Source organism: Alligator sinensis, unplaced genomic scaffold, assembly GCF_000455745.1.
Source record: "Alligator sinensis unplaced genomic scaffold, ASM45574v1 scaffold708_1, whole genome shotgun sequence".
Taxonomy (NCBI): Eukaryota; Metazoa; Chordata; order Crocodylia; family Alligatoridae; genus Alligator; species Alligator sinensis.
In genome coordinates, this window is record NW_005842183.1 from 2052185 (window position 1) to 2068417 (window position 16233).

The following is a 16233-nucleotide window of genomic DNA, read 5'->3' on the forward strand; positions in this document are numbered from 1 at the left end:
GGGAGTGGAGGATGTTCAGCACTTTACAGGGGTTCTCAGCACCTTATAAGATCTGCTCCCTGCCCTCTGCCATAAGCCTGAATAGTTCTTGATGCTGGAATTTGATGCCTCTGCCCACCAAATCCGATGTAGCATCCCGGTGCACTGATGGGCTATCATTGCCCACCTTGACACATTTTTCCTTTACAGAATATCACCCAGGGATCTCCCTCAAATGCATGACTTAAATGTAACTAGCTCATTGAGAGCTTTCATTCATACTCACAAAAGGCCCATTGATAAAAGATAGTTTCACACCTTAAAGGTCCAACAGCCCACAGTGGGTGCATGCACCCATATGTACACCACGACCAGATGAGTGTGGGCAAATCAGGGGCTTGAAAGTGTGCAAATGGCAGGTTGGGTACCAGGATCTTCAGAAGTGTTTGCTACTAAAATTGGCCAATGAATATTGCATAGTTTCTGGGTGTCTTGTGATTTAAGCTATACAGGGAAATGGTTGCAGCTGATTATTGCATCTTGGGGTTCCAGAGAGGTGGTAACTGTTAGCGGTGGTCACTTGAGAGCTGTAACCAATTAATCCAAACTGCAGGAGCACCCAGGTGTTTGGATGAATAAATGAGGTGAATCCAAATCTGTCTGAGTGCCAGGAAATGCATGTACTTGAAAATCTGCCCATAACACAATCCTGACTTCTCTTTGTCTCTTCAGTATTCTTGGGGTAGAAGTTATTACTGAAAGAAACTGAAAATAGCAATATATATTTTTTAAAGTCCATAGTTTACTCCAAGCATTAGTCATGTTAGTGAGTTTTCACAAAGATTTTCTACCATCTGTTTTTTTTTTTTCCTTTTCTGGATTTGTTTTTTTGCAACCTAAGTTGTTTGTCTCAATAAATTTGGCCCATAGGGATCCCCTAGGGAAGTTGTGTGTTTAGCAGGGGGGTTGTGTTTCTGGAATAGGAAGTGATCCACTGGTGGAGTAGAGGAGCCTTGTTTTGTCTAATGGGAACCTCCCACAGAACATGAAACATGAGGGTCTAAAGTATCTTCCAAAAACAATGACAGTATCATCTCCTTTCCCTATAGCACCCCGACTGCTCAAAGTCTATTAGCCTGTGTTGCTGCCTCTTGAGAAGTCTTCTTTCCTAGGATAAAAGCTTTGGGCCTTCAGCTTTGGGACTGATTGACTGCATGAATATTAAAATTGCTTTGAAATGCTGACTTTTCATGTTTCTCACCTCCCTGGTTCATAGATTCATAGAAGTCGGGTCGGAAGGGACCTTGTAGATCATCTAGTCTGACCCCCCGCCTGGGCAGGAGAGAAAACCGGGCTCAAATGACCCCTGCCAGGTAGACATCCAGCCTCCTCTTAAAGACCCCCAGGGTAGGAGCCAGCACCACTTCCCTTGGAAGTTGGTTCCAGATCCTAGCCGCCCTGACAGTGAAGTAGCGCCTCCTGATATCTAGTCTGAATCTACTCTCTAACAACTTGTGCCCGTTATTCCTTGTTACCCTGGGAGGTCCTAGGGGGAACAGGGTCTCTCCCAAACCCTGCTGGTCCCCCCGGTGAGTTTATAGACGGTCACCAGGTCCCCCCTCAGCCTTCTCTTGTGAAGGCTGAACAGGTTCAGGTCCTGTAGCCTCTCCTCGTAGGGCCTGCCCTGCTGCCCCCAGATCATGCGGGTGGCCCTCCTCTGGACCCTCTCCATGCTGTCCACATCCCTCTTGAAGTGGGGTGCCCAGAACTGGACACAATACTCCAGCTGCAGCCTGACCTGTGTCGCGTAGAGGGGGAGGATCACCTCCTTGGCCCTGCTTGAGATGCACCTGCAGATGCACGACAAGGTCCGGTTAGCCCTGCCGACCGTGACCTCGCATTGTCAGCCCATGTTCATCTTGGAGTCAGTAATGACTCCAAGATCCCTTTCTGCCTCCGTGCTCTCAAGAAGGGAGTTTCCCATCTTATAAGTGTGCTGCTGGTTCCCGCTGCCCAAGTGCAGCACCCTGCACATGTCTGTATTGAAACCCATCCTGTTTTCATTAGCCCACCCCTGTAACCTGTCCAGGTCCTGCTGCAATCTGTCCTTCCCTACTAGCGTGCCCACCTCACCCCAAATCTTGGTATCATCAGCAAATTTAAACAGGTTGCTTTTCACCCCATCGTCCAAGTCACTAATAAAGAAATTGAACAGTGCGGGCCCAAGGACCGAGACCTGGGGGACTCCGCTGCCCACTTCCCCCCAGGTCGAATATGACCCGTCCACCACCACCCTCTGAGTACGACCCTTCAGCCAATTTGCAATCCATCTGACTGTGTAGGCATCAATGCCACAGTCGCCTAGTTTTTTTGATGAGAATGGGGTGGGAGACAGTGGCAAAGGCCTTGCTGAAGTCCAGAAAGACTATGTCCACTGAGTTTTCTACTGAGAGTAAAAATTTGGGGGGGGGAGGGGGTCTTGGAAGTGACTTGCCGGCATCACCTGTCTTTTGACTCAATTCCCAATTTTTGCTTTCTCGAGGCAGACAACGTTAACAAAAATCTCAATACTTTCCCGCGATTTGTAGATGAAAAGTTATCACCAGCGACAGAACTCAAAGTGCACGTGAAGGACTGAGGCAAAACTCCTAACAATTGAATAACAAGCTCTGCTAATGCTTGGAAAGCTTGTTATTAGAAAACCCACCCTTGCCAATAGTCCGCACACAACGATAGTTGCAGCTGGTCCCTAGGCTGGGAATATGAAATAGCTGCACGGCACTTGGATACCTCTAAGTAGTTCTTAAGCCCTGGCTCCCTATTAGCAAAGGCTGCAGACTTTGAGCGCTTTCCCTCAGGCACTTAACGCGGGATATTTATTGTGCCGAGGAGGGAAGAGAAAGGCAGCAGGTTCGGAGTAGCCTTGGGGTCTGGAGTAGAGACGCTGATGGCTGCAGGCACCAGTGAGAGATGAATTTGTTGGGAAGTCTTGAATTTCTAGTGACAAGGACAGTGGAAGGTAATGAGCTGTGGGCAACAGTCCAAGCAGAAGCGGCGCTCCAAAGAAATGAGTTTGTCACGCTCACTGTCTTGTGCCCTTTGCTTCTGCACACTCCTCTGCCGGCTCTCGCTGTAGCGGCTCGACCTTGACTTTCCAGGGCTCTTTGAGTGCTGCACAGGCCCGCAGAAATCCTTATTTCTGAAAGCTGCCTGGACTCTCATCCTGGTGCAGCCCCCAGATTGTCAGGGCCAGGCCCGAGAGAAGGCAGGAACAAGACAGTTATGAGATGCAGAGATTCAGTGCCCTTCTTGGGCAGCTTCTGCTGAAGGGATGCTTGTGGATCTGCCTTCTTGAAGTCACAGCCCTGGAGTGCTTCTGGCCTGAGGGCCAGGCACACGATTACCTTCACCCTCTACACCAAGTCTTGGATAAACGCATGCAGGTTGTGGCCTTCTCAGGGCTCACAGTCAAAACCAAGTCAGGCTGAGTCAGTACTTCCGTGGAAGAACCGAGGGCTTTTGCCATCAGTAAGGCTAGGAACAGATGCTGCATTCATCCCTGGATATAAATGATGCCTGTGTTTGTCCCAGGACAAAAGGATCCCTAGGGTTGGTGTATGCACACGTTGCCCTTCTCATCAGGGTGGAGTGAGTGGCTGACTGCAGTGCCTATCGTCTGCCTTTGATTCAATCCAAGGATAAAAATGCAGATTAATTTTTTCAGTATCCTGGGATAAATGTTACTACCTCTTATCTAGGAACTTTTTAATGATTTATCCTGGGACAATGGATATGGACCTCTGTATGATTGCGCTTTGCTCTGGAATAAAATGGTTTATCCTGGGATAAATGTGACATCTTTCTGCATCCTAAGCACCTCTGTGCCTTCTGGGTCTGTCTCCCAGAGTAGTGTTGGAGGCATTGTGCCCACGAGACCCAGAAGAAGGGGGGTGATAATTTTTGGCCATTGAAGATCCATGAAATTTCCTGAAAGAGCAACAAAATTGCAGGCCTATGCAAATTCTAATCTGGGTGCTTTAGATACAGTCTCCCTGTCTGCACTCCCCCTAATTGGATTTGTTGTTCACATCAGTTATATACAGTACTGCCGAGTGCAATTTAAAAGCAGCTGCTGCTGCGTTACACTCCAGAGGTCGCTGTGTGTCAGTAGCATGTGAACTGGTTCCTTTGCAGGGATGAGCACATAGTGGATCATGTGCAATGCATAATATTTTGCAATGCATAATATTTAGGAGGCTCCAAGGGCACGGACTAAATGATCGCCTGAGGTGCCAGAACTCCTGAGAATGTGGCACGCTGCCCAAAGCCGAAGGCCGAGGGCTACATGCACAACAGAAGTTGCTATTTTTACCAGAGGGCAGGCTTTAAATAGACCGTGCCTGCCTTTGGAGATTATCTGTGTCACAATTTTGCTGCCAGCTAGGTCCTGACACCCCCGTGGCTTCGTGCAGGGCACCATGCTCAGTTTCCGCACCCTGGCCATCACCCTAATTATATGGTGACCCCTGTGATGCACTGGGATTACCTTTGCAAGTCTGCCTTGTCTCTGTTGTTTCGGGGACCGTGACCAGCCAGTGGTCTAAAAGCACAGTGCTACTTATCTTAGCATAGACATGCCTCCGAGAAAACATCACAAAGCAATGCTTATTATCTACACACTTGCTAACTGGGCATTACCCATCAGCCACACGGGATCCTGGAAAGCACAGACAAGTCCATCAGTTCTTTGCTCCTCTCTGATGCCCTCTCCCAGGCTCCCATCCATTTTTGGATCAAGAGAGACCTTGATCCGGCTGGCCGTTTTATACTTTCTTTTGTCCTTGGCTTGGTTGCCTTCCTCCGCTAGGTCTAACCGACATGTGCAGTTGTCCCCAGGTGGCGGGAAAGTGGGGCTTCCCTAGACTTGTCTACCTGCCCAAGAATTTGGATGAATCAGCGCCGCCCCCTGCCCCGCAGCATTTCCAGGGAGTCAAAGATAGAGAATGCCGACAGCATTGAGCATCCCAGGCGTTTGTGGAGTCTGAAACATCTCCCTTAATAGTCCCCAAAGTCCCATGCGACCAGCAACCCACATCTGCTTTACTGGACTTTTGGAGTCCATCCCTCAGATACTCTCCAGCTTACCTCTGAGTCTTCCTGCCTGGGGAAGCTGCAGGGGCCTTTGGAGAAGGGGTACCCTCCGGTCCCTTCTGACCTTTCCCAGCACCTTCTTTTCAGGGCTAGCTTCCTTTCAGCGATCCTCTCTTTAGCTGCAGGTTCTGGCTTCCTCTGCTGGTATCCAGTGCCCTAGTGATGAAGGATGGCCAGAACTGACACATTTCACGACACATTCATGAAATAGCTTCTCCTATAATCTGTCTGGCTCGTAGGGGATATACCGTAATGTGAGGGGGTGGGTGGTTTCATTGGCACCCGCTTTGTACCACCTACCTAACAGGCTGGTGGCACCAGCGCTGGGATAGTGCCATCCCAACTCAGGCTAATCCCACAGGCTACCCTCATATTTGATACGGTACCAAGGGGAGAGTCTCGTTTCAGCCACACAAGGAATGAAGGGACGCTGTTGAGGCGTATTGGGTTTGCGGCTGTATTAGAACCGGATCAGAGGCAAATCTCCCTTTGATTTCTATGCTGCAACATCAGGCCTTCAGTGAAGTTGGAATCAAGGCGTCTAATTGTCTGCCTCCCTGGCATGAGGGATACCACAGAAGTGTAGCTGCTACACCCCAGTTGGAGCAAAATAATTAAGTGTGTGGTCATCTTTAACAGCAGGCCTGAGCTGATCCCTATTCATTCACTAAGAGCATTTGAGCACATTTAATTCCCATTGAAATCAAAGAGACATAAGCATATGCTTAAAATTCAGCATGGGTTTACATGCATCTGCAGAGATCATTTTGTTATGGATACACGATAGGAGAAATTGTGGGAAACAAAACCGTTTCTTTCCACACAGCAGGCTAGCATTTTACCCGATCTCTGCAAAATATACTACATTGTAAGAAAAATTATATTCAATAGAACTAAATGAGCTCTTAATGACTTGCAGTAGCCTGGCATTGACTTGTTGAAGCAGGACACTGTTTGGAAAAGCAATTTGCTGTTACCAAAAACTGCTGCTTTATGGAACAGCTTGTTTCAGAGGCTGGAAAGGGAGCGATGACTCCATGGTGTGCGGGAGTGAATAGTGGAATTGAAGGTAGGTGCTCCCCTGGGTAAAAATTAGTTTAGGTGACATCATGGCAGGTCTTCCTCTAGGGAGATCAACGTAACAATGACCTGTAAATGGGCAGACTCTAAAAATCGTGATGTCAGTGGAATATTAGCTACAGCAACAACTGCAGTTAGTAGAAATTGAATTGAAGAAAGCAACAACGTTTGGAGGCAAGATTAGAAAGGCAGTAAGAAGGGCAATAAGGTGGAAGACTGGTGGGACTTTCTTATGATGCAAAATTAAAAACAACCCACCTCTGTGTGACATTTAGCCCAAGGCAGTAGGAGTTAGAAAAGATGTGAATGAGTTCTTCAAAGCGCGACAAGAAATAGGCTGGCCTTTTGTTACTCTTTGCTTCATTTCCAGGGACATCTGTGCAGGGGGTTGGACTAGCTGACCCATGAGATCCCTTGCAACCCCTAAATGATCAATGAAGTCCCTTTAAGAGAGGGACCGCTCACATTAATGGCCAGGATATTAAGAACCAATAACAGAAAAATTTTATTGGATTTGGTGCACTCTGCAGGTAACAGCTGCAGGATAAAAAGAAAGAGATTCAAGTGGCTAAATTAATATAATTAATAATAATCGAAAGAATGTAATAGTAACTAATATCTTGTAGTAATACAAGCGGTGGCCAAGTCAAATGTTTCTAGTTTTGGTTTTTGAAACTGAAATGTTTGACTGAGGACCAAATGATTTTACTAGCAGCGGTTTAGTAGACACAAGAGGAGTCCATTTTAATTTTGCCTGGCAAAAGCAAAAATGTGGAAAAATCTGAAAATATAATTTAAAAGATTCCCCCAAAATATTTGGAAAGTTGGCTACTTCTAACCATTTTAACCTGATTACAACGCCTTCCCTCAAGTTGCTAATTAAACCTGTATACATCCAGTGTCTGTAAAGTCTGCAAAGCATTACCATGATGGGTTTGGAACAATGTGAGTTTAAGGTCTCAAGAAACTAGTCTAAGTCTTTTAATATTACCGTGTACTAACGATGATCCAGTGTCTTGGTAGCTGAGGCCGGGCAAATGGGAATGGAGCTTTATGATTTATTTAATGGTGAGTTAATGCATGCCATGATATAGTAGTATGAGAGTGCCTGCTGTGTTAAGACATCAGTACACTTTTGAAGATGTTAAAGAATCCTATAGACCTAGAATACAGAGAAAGTAAAATTGCTAACGACAGGCTTACCTAGTTTAGGAATGATCATGAAAGTTCAAAGGCAATACAGTCATCTGCCTTTAAGCAAACAGGATATTTAACTACTTAAGCAGTCTTCTGAGCCAATCTAGGAATTCATTTTGAATAATGTCACTTAGGTTGTCTATAAAAGCACTGACATTCCTGCATCACCCTATATGAACCAGCCTCCAGAGCTTCCTTCAAAGCTGAATGAAGCTACAAGTTCCCATTTAGTATTTGCAAAGCCTTGTATTTTGTTTGCAATTTTTATCCGCAAAAAAGTCTCCATTTATCCTAGTGAATGCAGCTTTTCATATAGTGGACCCCCCCAAATCAAGCGTGTTCTGTTTTGCAAAACCAATTCTTTGCTTTTTTTTTCCTTTTGGTCAGTTTTACTGATGGCGAGAACGTTTCCATGTACCTACAATGAGCTGTCTGGAAGTATTATGCTCTGTCATTAACACTTTCAAGATTTCAGAGCACTTGCATTACAGTGAAAAGCAGGGTGTTTCTGAATATTATGCCCCAGTTAATAAAAGAAAGAGACTCGCCTTAGAGAAGGAGAAGCAGCGGGAATTTTTCAAGTCACCAAAAGAACTGCAGTGTTACGCTTTGAATATACGGGACTGATGCTTAAAAGCTCTGAGTATTATAGATACCCCTGACTTATGCATGTGACAGTACTTTTCTGATGTATTTATTGTATAGAGAGTAGGTCTTCCAGGTAAGTTACTTCTGTAATATTTCACTGCTTTAAATAGCCAGGAAAACAGGCTACAGTCTGTATATAACCTGTCAGTGTGCAAACAGTCCTTTCTTGGGGTGTACGGATTATTCGAAAATGTCCATGACTAAACCTGGCACGTGATAAAAGTCTAGAACTTGTTTTCCTTGCTCGAGCCAACTTTACGCAAATACCAGCTGAGTGTAAAACTGTTTTCTTTTCTTAGGGAATGCAGTCGGATTTTTGGTGAAGATGGTCTGACGTTGAAACTCTTTCTTAAAAGGACTGCTCCCTTTTCTATTCTGTGGACTTTGACTAATTACCTGTATTTACTGGCTTTAAAGAAGTTGACAGCCACAGACGTCTCTGCCCTGTTCTGTTGTAACAAAGCATTTGTCTTCTTGCTTTCTTGGATTGTGCTGAAAGACAGGTTCATGGGCGTAAGGGTAATAACATATATCTATATAATTTTCAACCATCTTGAGTTTCATAATCAAACTGAAATCCATTATTTAAAGATAGCCATTATGCTGCCAATCATGTATGCATTGTGAATCATTTCTCATTAACTATGTGCTGCAAATCAAAGATTGAAGATCAAGTAGCAATTTCAGGCTCCAGGATAACAGGAGGTGAAAAGTTTAAGACAACTATGATACTCTGATGGTGAATTAGTCAACTGAGCTAAAAAAAAACTTTCAACGGCTCTGTCATGCTGTTCGGACTTGGGCGTAGAATTCGGAAGTACAATCAGTGAAGGGAAACGTGCTGTTTTACAGATTTATTTTTACATTTGTGATAATTCCCTAAGTGCTTTTCAAAATGGTTCCGCTTACATTGCTGGGTAGATAATAAATTGACCGCATTTAATATTATTCTTTTCTTTTCCCAATATACTGTATGTTCTTACTTAATAAGCTGGCATTTCCCAGTAAAAAGAGGCATTAGGTGGGACCTAAATTGGTCACAGGCCTTTTATAATAATTCTCCAGCTCAAATAACTAGGTTGCCATTTATAACTGGGGTGACTGGGGGGTATGAACCTAGAGCGAGACTTGAACTCACACTTCTGGAGGGTCTGACACAAGGGTGGGCAAAACGCGGCCCGCAGGCCAGATGTGGCCCACCCGCCCATTCTATCTGACCCGCGGGGCCCCTGAAAAATTGAGAAAATTAATATTTATCTGCCCCTGCTGCCTGTCATGCAGCCCTCGATGGCTTGCCAAAACTCAGTATGCGGCCCTCCGCCCAAAATAATTGCCCGCCCCTGGCTAGCAAGATGTCTTCACCCCTGTGCCTGCACCTGTGAGTCATCTGATTAAAGTGAAGGACTCAAATAGTAAGTCTAAGCAGGGCCAAAATAAATACAGTTGTTATCAATATTACCTGTGCCACTGAAAAAAATTAAATCAAGAAACATCAGTTGTGCCCAACCTGAGTTGAATGACTTGGCTGATTTCAGGGAAGACGGGAGAGCAGAGAGAGCAGGGTTGTGGCAGTGGGTTTGTGGAAGGGATTGCAGAGGGCAGCATGGAAAAAACCCGTCCGCAGAGATCCCTCTCCGAGCACAAAGAACAAGTGGGACTCCGTTGCAAGCCGCTTTTCGGATATGGAGGAAGGTGTGAAAGAATCGAGTTGGTGGTATGACAGTGGGGTGGAGAGTGGGCAAAGGACACGCAGACCCCTGGCTGTGCCCCTCCACCCACTTGTGTACCAGCTGTCCTCCGAGGTGGCACGGAAGAGTGAGCCAATAGTATTCCCTATGGGGTAGGCACCAGTTTACTTCTGTCCTGGCAGGGCGCTAGCTGTGCGGGTGCAACCCCAGCTCGCAAGCAGCCCACTGGATCCAGTGGTGCACAGGACGCTGGGAGCCCAGGTGTGCTTGGGGAAGCTCAGCTTCCAACGCCCCATGCACTATCCCTACCGTCTTCCCGCTGCCTAGGACTGCCTGGGAACGGGCTGGCTGTCCCGGGAAGATGGCAGGGGGCGGCAGGGATAGTGCCTCTCAAGAGTGAGACATTTTGATTCCGTTATAGTATTCGGTCAAAGGATAACTAGAAATCCTGCATTTAAAGAAATACTTTTGCAATAAAAATTTAATCGCACATGTTTTGCGGGTTGCAGCTAGTTGTAAATAACCAAGTAGCAGCTTCAGGAGACATAGGCTACAGCTAGATGGAGGGAAATTCAAAGGGAATCATTTGTGAGGCAGTTCCAGTAGTTTGCTCCTGGGGCAGCCTAGCTTCATTGTGCACGTCGGGGTAACTGCATGAAGCGGCCTCATCCAAAAATACTAGGCGCGGTTCTGGGCTCCATGCTTTACGAATGACACAGAGAAGCAAGAGAGGATCCAGGGGTAGGCAGCAGCAATGCTACTGGGGTTGCACAGCTGCACAAGGGGAGGGTGAGAGACCCAGGCATGTCTACCATGAAGAAGAGGGGAGTAAGCGGGGGAGCATGATAGCAGTCTTTGCATATTTGAAAGGCTGCTATAAAGAAGAGAGGGAATAACTGTTCTTTTTTGCAGCTGAGGGCAGGACACAAAGCAGTGGTTTGAAATTGCAGCAAGGTAGATTTGGACTAGAGCTCAGGACAAACCTCCTTACTGTTAGCAGTGTCAAGTAGTGGAGAAACAGCCCAGGGAAGTCATGACATCTCTTTTATTGGAGGCTTTCAAGAGGAGGCTGAATAAGTATTGAACAAGCATGATTTAGGAGCAGCATTCATGAAGGGGTTGGACCCTTGGCGTGCCAACGGCTCTTTGACTCTACAAGAAAACCTATTCCCCTTTCTAGTTACCGCAAAGGGCAAACACGATTGATAGATTCCCCCCAGAAGGCAGCATAAAGAAATTTCACGTGAAAATGTGTTATGGCTGGTTTTGATTTTTATAATTTATTTCATTTTACTAGGGAATAAGAAGTACAGGACCAGGGGAGGGAAGCGGTGTCAAACTTTGCTATAAATACACAGCGGTATTAATGCTATAAATGCAGTGCCATTTGCATGACAATACACGACTGAAGAAATGAATGTCAAACAATTGCACATGAAAGGAGGTGGTTTTGCCATTAACTGGTAGAAGCTGGTAGATTTCTGATGGTGCCACGCTGAAGGGGTAATTAATGCCATTTCCCAGCACCACTTCCACAAGAAGATTTTTAATGATGTTGATAATCAGGCAGGTGAATGCCTGGGAAATCGAATGTGACAGAGGACGGTGAGAAGTCCCAACACACATCCAGTCTTTTGCATTTTGGCAGTGTCTGCAGTGCTTCCACTCCCCAGACACTGTGCGAGCAGTATAATTAGGTTGTTTGAGAAATAAAGAGAGAGAAATATAAAGAACTAAAAAATTCTCAGCCTGCTTTTGCAAAATACTCTGCACCCCCAGATCAGGAGGTCTTTGCTCCCAGCAACTCTCATGAGGTTGTTCAAGAGCCTGAGGCTGCGTCTACACTGCAGTCAGAGGTTGTGACTTTGCTACACTAGGGATGTAAATATTGTTTAAAAAAATATTTGTTTAACCTCCTCTAATTATATCGGTTAAACAATTAAAGGATGACACAGCTGCTGCCCAGAGCCCTTTGTGGGAAGAGATGGGGAGGGGGCAAGCCCAGCCAGACAACACAGCCCTGGTGAAGCCCTGTGCCAGGAGGGAGGGAGCATCTGTGAAGGAGCAGCTAATTGCTTAATTGATGAGTCATTACATAGGCTGCTCTCTGTTTTCCTCTTAGGCTGTGGGTACTAGTCCTCTCCTCCTCCCCTCCTCCTCACTCCTTCTTCCTTCCTAGCCACCCTGCTGCCTTCTGATTCCTGCCAGGGCACCACACAGCTTCCTTTCCTCAGACTGCGCCCACCCAGAGCTAAAGGATAACCGGTAAGCTAACCAGTTATCACTGCACTTATCGGTTAAACATTAAATGATCGTTTAACCTTTCACATCCCTATGCTATGCCTTACACATAGCCTGGGTTAACTTCACTTAAAAAGCTAGTGTCTGAACTTTCACGCTGGATAACACATGCTAAGGGCTCTGGTATCATAGTAAAGTTATGCCTTTTCCAGGGAGGATTGTTTCCCAATTGTATTATGTAACGTGTTGGCTTATTATGGGACTGATACATGGAGATAATATGATCAATTGTGAGGCCCAGCCCCAGGACCTCATGGGTGTCTCCAACTGGGTCCCTGGGCTGAGACCTGGAAATCGGGGGGTCTTGAGCCCTCTGGTGTGTTGTCAGGGCTGAGACCTGAAAATCAGCACTTAGACACAGAACCAGTTTAAGACTCCCTGTGATCCCAGGGCTGAGAGTCTCCCATGCAGTGCTGCGATCTCTATTTCGATTGTTGTAGTAAACATTAGCATGCAACTGCTCATAGCCCTATCTAAGCAGTATTAATGCTTACTATAATTTAAATATAGCACATGTTAAAAGTAATGTATAACAAAGCCCCGTGTTGCTTAGTTGAGTTTAGCTGGACCATGTGTTGATATCAGTGAAGATGCACTGGCAGCACAAGTTAGCTACATACTTAATGTCTGCAGCACTTAGGGTCAACATTAAGGGTGCCCGCAAGCCAGTACCTACCAACCACCTACCCTAGTTGTAGCCCAGCCTGACTCTAGAGACTGCTGAACTTCAGAGGAATCGGTACTGCCTGACCAGACTCCTACCCTACCCTACCCTATCCCTCCTTTCAATGTATTTGGCACTTCCTTGGCCATTTGAGCACAGGAGATCTACTAGGAGCAATCCCACAACTTCCTGTTTCTGATTTCTAGCCCTCTGCATCGTCCTTCCTGTTACTACTGCCCATTAGTAAAGCCATGTGCAGGAGAGAATTAGTCAGCCAATAGGTGAATTGAAAAGCTCCACTCAAAGAACAGGAAACAATGTGGATAGCTTTTTGTAGGCCACAAAGTAACAGAAATAGGGAGTGGGTTGTTTATGTGGCTCAGGCTGGTGAAGGAGATCCTAAATATTAGTGGGTGCATCTACATGTGCAGTTAATTCAAAGTAATAAACTCCAGAGCAGTTTGAGCATGAATAAAGTACTCCTGGGTGAGATATCTACACGTGCACTGGGACAGCAGCAATTTGAGCTGGGGCAGAGCAGTTTACGCTAGGGCTGCTCAGCCCTGGACTCTGGGCAGCGGTGTTGGGTGGTGGAGGAGCTGGCTGGGGCACAAGAGTACTGAAAGTGCGGAGCTGTGTGTATAGGCAGTGGGCAGGAGTCTGGCTCCTGGCAGGTTAGGCTGATTGGGCACAATCATAGGTGACGTGCAGAGGGAGACATGGGGGGGCATGTGACACCCGCTGAGATTGGCGGCTGCTGAAGGTGCTGCTGGCTTCTGTGGGCGGTCACCTCCTGCACCCGCCCCCTTCGTCGCCGACATTGTCCGTTGTGGATGCGGGTGGTCACCACTTGCTCCTTGCCCTCCTCCCCACTGCTAACACTGCTGGCAGTGGCTGTGGGCGGTCCCCGCTCGCTGCCATGGTGCCTCCCCAGTTGCGAGAGGCACCAGTCATTGATGGGCACAATTTATGCCCGTGGTCAGCATCTACACATACCTTTAATCTTAGTAAATTACCCTGGCATAAGATAGTACTGTCCCCGACTACTATCTTACTGCAGCATTCATTGGATTACTGCAGCATAATACTGTCACCCGTGTAGATGGTGACACTTTACTCCACAGTTGATTAGGCTACTCCACAGTTAAGTGCCTGTGTAGACACGCCCAGTGTTGAAGTATTCTAAATACCCATGGCTTTGGGCAGCCTATGTTGAAGCCTGTGATGCTGTGTCTATTCTGCTATCGTACTCAATGTAGGTAGATTAAAACTATCTTAAGGAAGTCTACATGGGATGCATTCATATCACCAGTTGCCATGTAGAGCATGCCTCTGCCATTAAAGAGTCATGCTAGGGGCCCCTGCAGTGGAGCATGACATACCTGATTACACGTGCTACTCTCCAGAAGGATGTAATGTCACTCTTATTGCAGCATGAGGCATGTGCCAAATGCTTGGTCTTGGGCATGTTTGTTGGTGCGCACCAAGTGTTGCACCCAAGCCATTACGTTGCATCCTTTGGAGAAGCAGCCTGCATAGTGTAGGCATGCTCTGCTTCACTGTGGCGCTCCCTTTGAAACCAAAGACATGTCCATAGACACCACTGTCAGTGGGTGCTGCTGTGCAATGAATTCTTGTGAAAATGTGCTCAGCAAATGTGGCTACTCTGTGCAGGCTTTATATTCGTAACTGATTGTATTGGGCATTTCCTTCAAACACTGCACACAAAGGCTCTGCTCCTGCAAAGACTTTCCTGCATGTGCTTTGCCTACCAAGCATTTCCATTTGGGGTCAGTGGACAGACCTACAGTGCATCAAGTTGAGCATGGTTTTACGTCTTTCTAGGTTGGAACCTACAGTCTCTATTTTGTGAGACACTTAAGCATGTGCACAAGTCAGAAGCACATTTGCTGGGTTAGACCATAGGTCCGTCAGGCCCAGTGCCCTGTCTCATGCAATGGCAGAAAGTCAATACTGAGGAGAAGGGTGAATCATGTCCCAAATTTTCCAGCCCCTGCTCCTCTTATTGCATCTTCCAGCCTTCAGAGGTTTAAGAAGTTCTGTTTCAGAGGATGCACCCCTGTCTACCATTTTTCAATACCTACCGATGGACCTTTCATTCATGAATGTGTCTGATCCTCATTTAATTGAGTTAAACTTTCAGCCTCCGTAACACCTTGTGGCAGTGAGTTCCACAAGTTAATTGCTCTCTGTCTGAACAAGAAATGTCTTTTGTTAGTTTTAAACTTACTGCTAAATTATTTAATTTTATGTCCCCTATTTCTACTCTAGACTTATTCAGGACCTTTGTTAAGTATATATTCAACTTTACCCATTTGTTTATGTCTCGGTGATTCAGAGTCAGAGAAGCGCACCTGTAAGTGCTTTCCTGAATAGGGGTCAGTGGAACTGCAACAGATTTTTCTATTTGGCTTCTTTCTGTTTGAAGGAAAGATTGCTACTGGGTCACGTTGCCATTTGAATTGCAAATGATTACTTGTGCTTCATCTCTTTCGTCTCGATCCTCCAATAAATATAACAATGAATGAGAAATGTTGCAAATTGAACATTTCAGAGAGCCTTTAACATACAGGTCACGACGTTTCCAGGATGTGGGACATGATCACTGCAGATCTAGCAGCTCGCAACTGTTTCCCTGTTGTTTAGGTCTAAATGGAAGGCCACTACACAAAAAATGTTTCTTTTGCGCGATGGAGTCCAGGCTTCATGAAAACAGTTGTAAAGCCCTTGCATGGATGAATGCAAAGCCTCTCTCAGCTGCAAAATAACGTTTTTATCTTCTGTAGTATTAAGCTGTCTTTTTACTCATTTGCTGGGGATTTATGCGGGGAGAAGGGTTCAGTTTGACTTCCTTTGGTGATGCCTTTGACAAACTTATTTTTGGAGCATATGGGGCTGAGAAATCTGTGCAAGATTAAAAAAAAATATTTCTCAGGCCAGCCAGTAACTTTCCATGCCCACAATAACCTTTCCGTACCCAGCTACAAAACACAATGCTTAATAAACACATAGGGTGTGAAGGAACTCAAGTGTCACCTAGTCCAACTCCCAAACCTGGGGCATTCAGTCTTAATAGTCAGGCAGATTAATAAACTTAGCCATGATGCTCTGTGATGCATTACGTGGGGCTAGCATTTATCTGTGCAGAAAAGTTGTACTAGCAAAGGTAAAATGGGCAGTTAAACTGCTATACTTATCCTGGTATAATTAGAGTGACTGTGGGTGCATCTACATATGAGCTTTACTGCAGTTGACTAATTAGCTCCATAGTAAAGCATCACTATCTACCCATGTGCTCATATTAGGTTGGAGTAAATTAATGAATAGGCCTGTGTGAAGTGGCAAGTATTTGATTTGGATTTGGCCGATTTGGAGGACAGTGATTTGATTTGGAGATTCGGATCACTGTCCTGATTTGATTTGGCCAAATCTGATCTGAACGGTTCGGTGCCACTTCAGAGATTTGGCCATACACTAAAGAGGCAGCTGACAGCTGCCTCCAGC

At 45.9% G+C, this 16233-nt stretch overlaps 1 protein-coding gene across 1 annotated transcript in view; it reads left to right on the top strand.

Moving 5' to 3' along the window:
* SLC35F4 (solute carrier family 35 member F4) overlaps positions 1-8987 on the top strand; it is a 23899-nt gene extending 14912 nt beyond the window's left edge. The window contains exon 4 of the mRNA XM_006026241.3: positions 8355-8987. Within this exon, the coding sequence (XP_006026303.2) occupies positions 8355-8682 (328 nt within the window). The 3' untranslated portion in view covers positions 8683-8987. The remainder of the gene's footprint in view (positions 1-8354) is intronic.
* The last annotated feature ends 7246 nt before the right edge of the window (positions 8988-16233 follow it).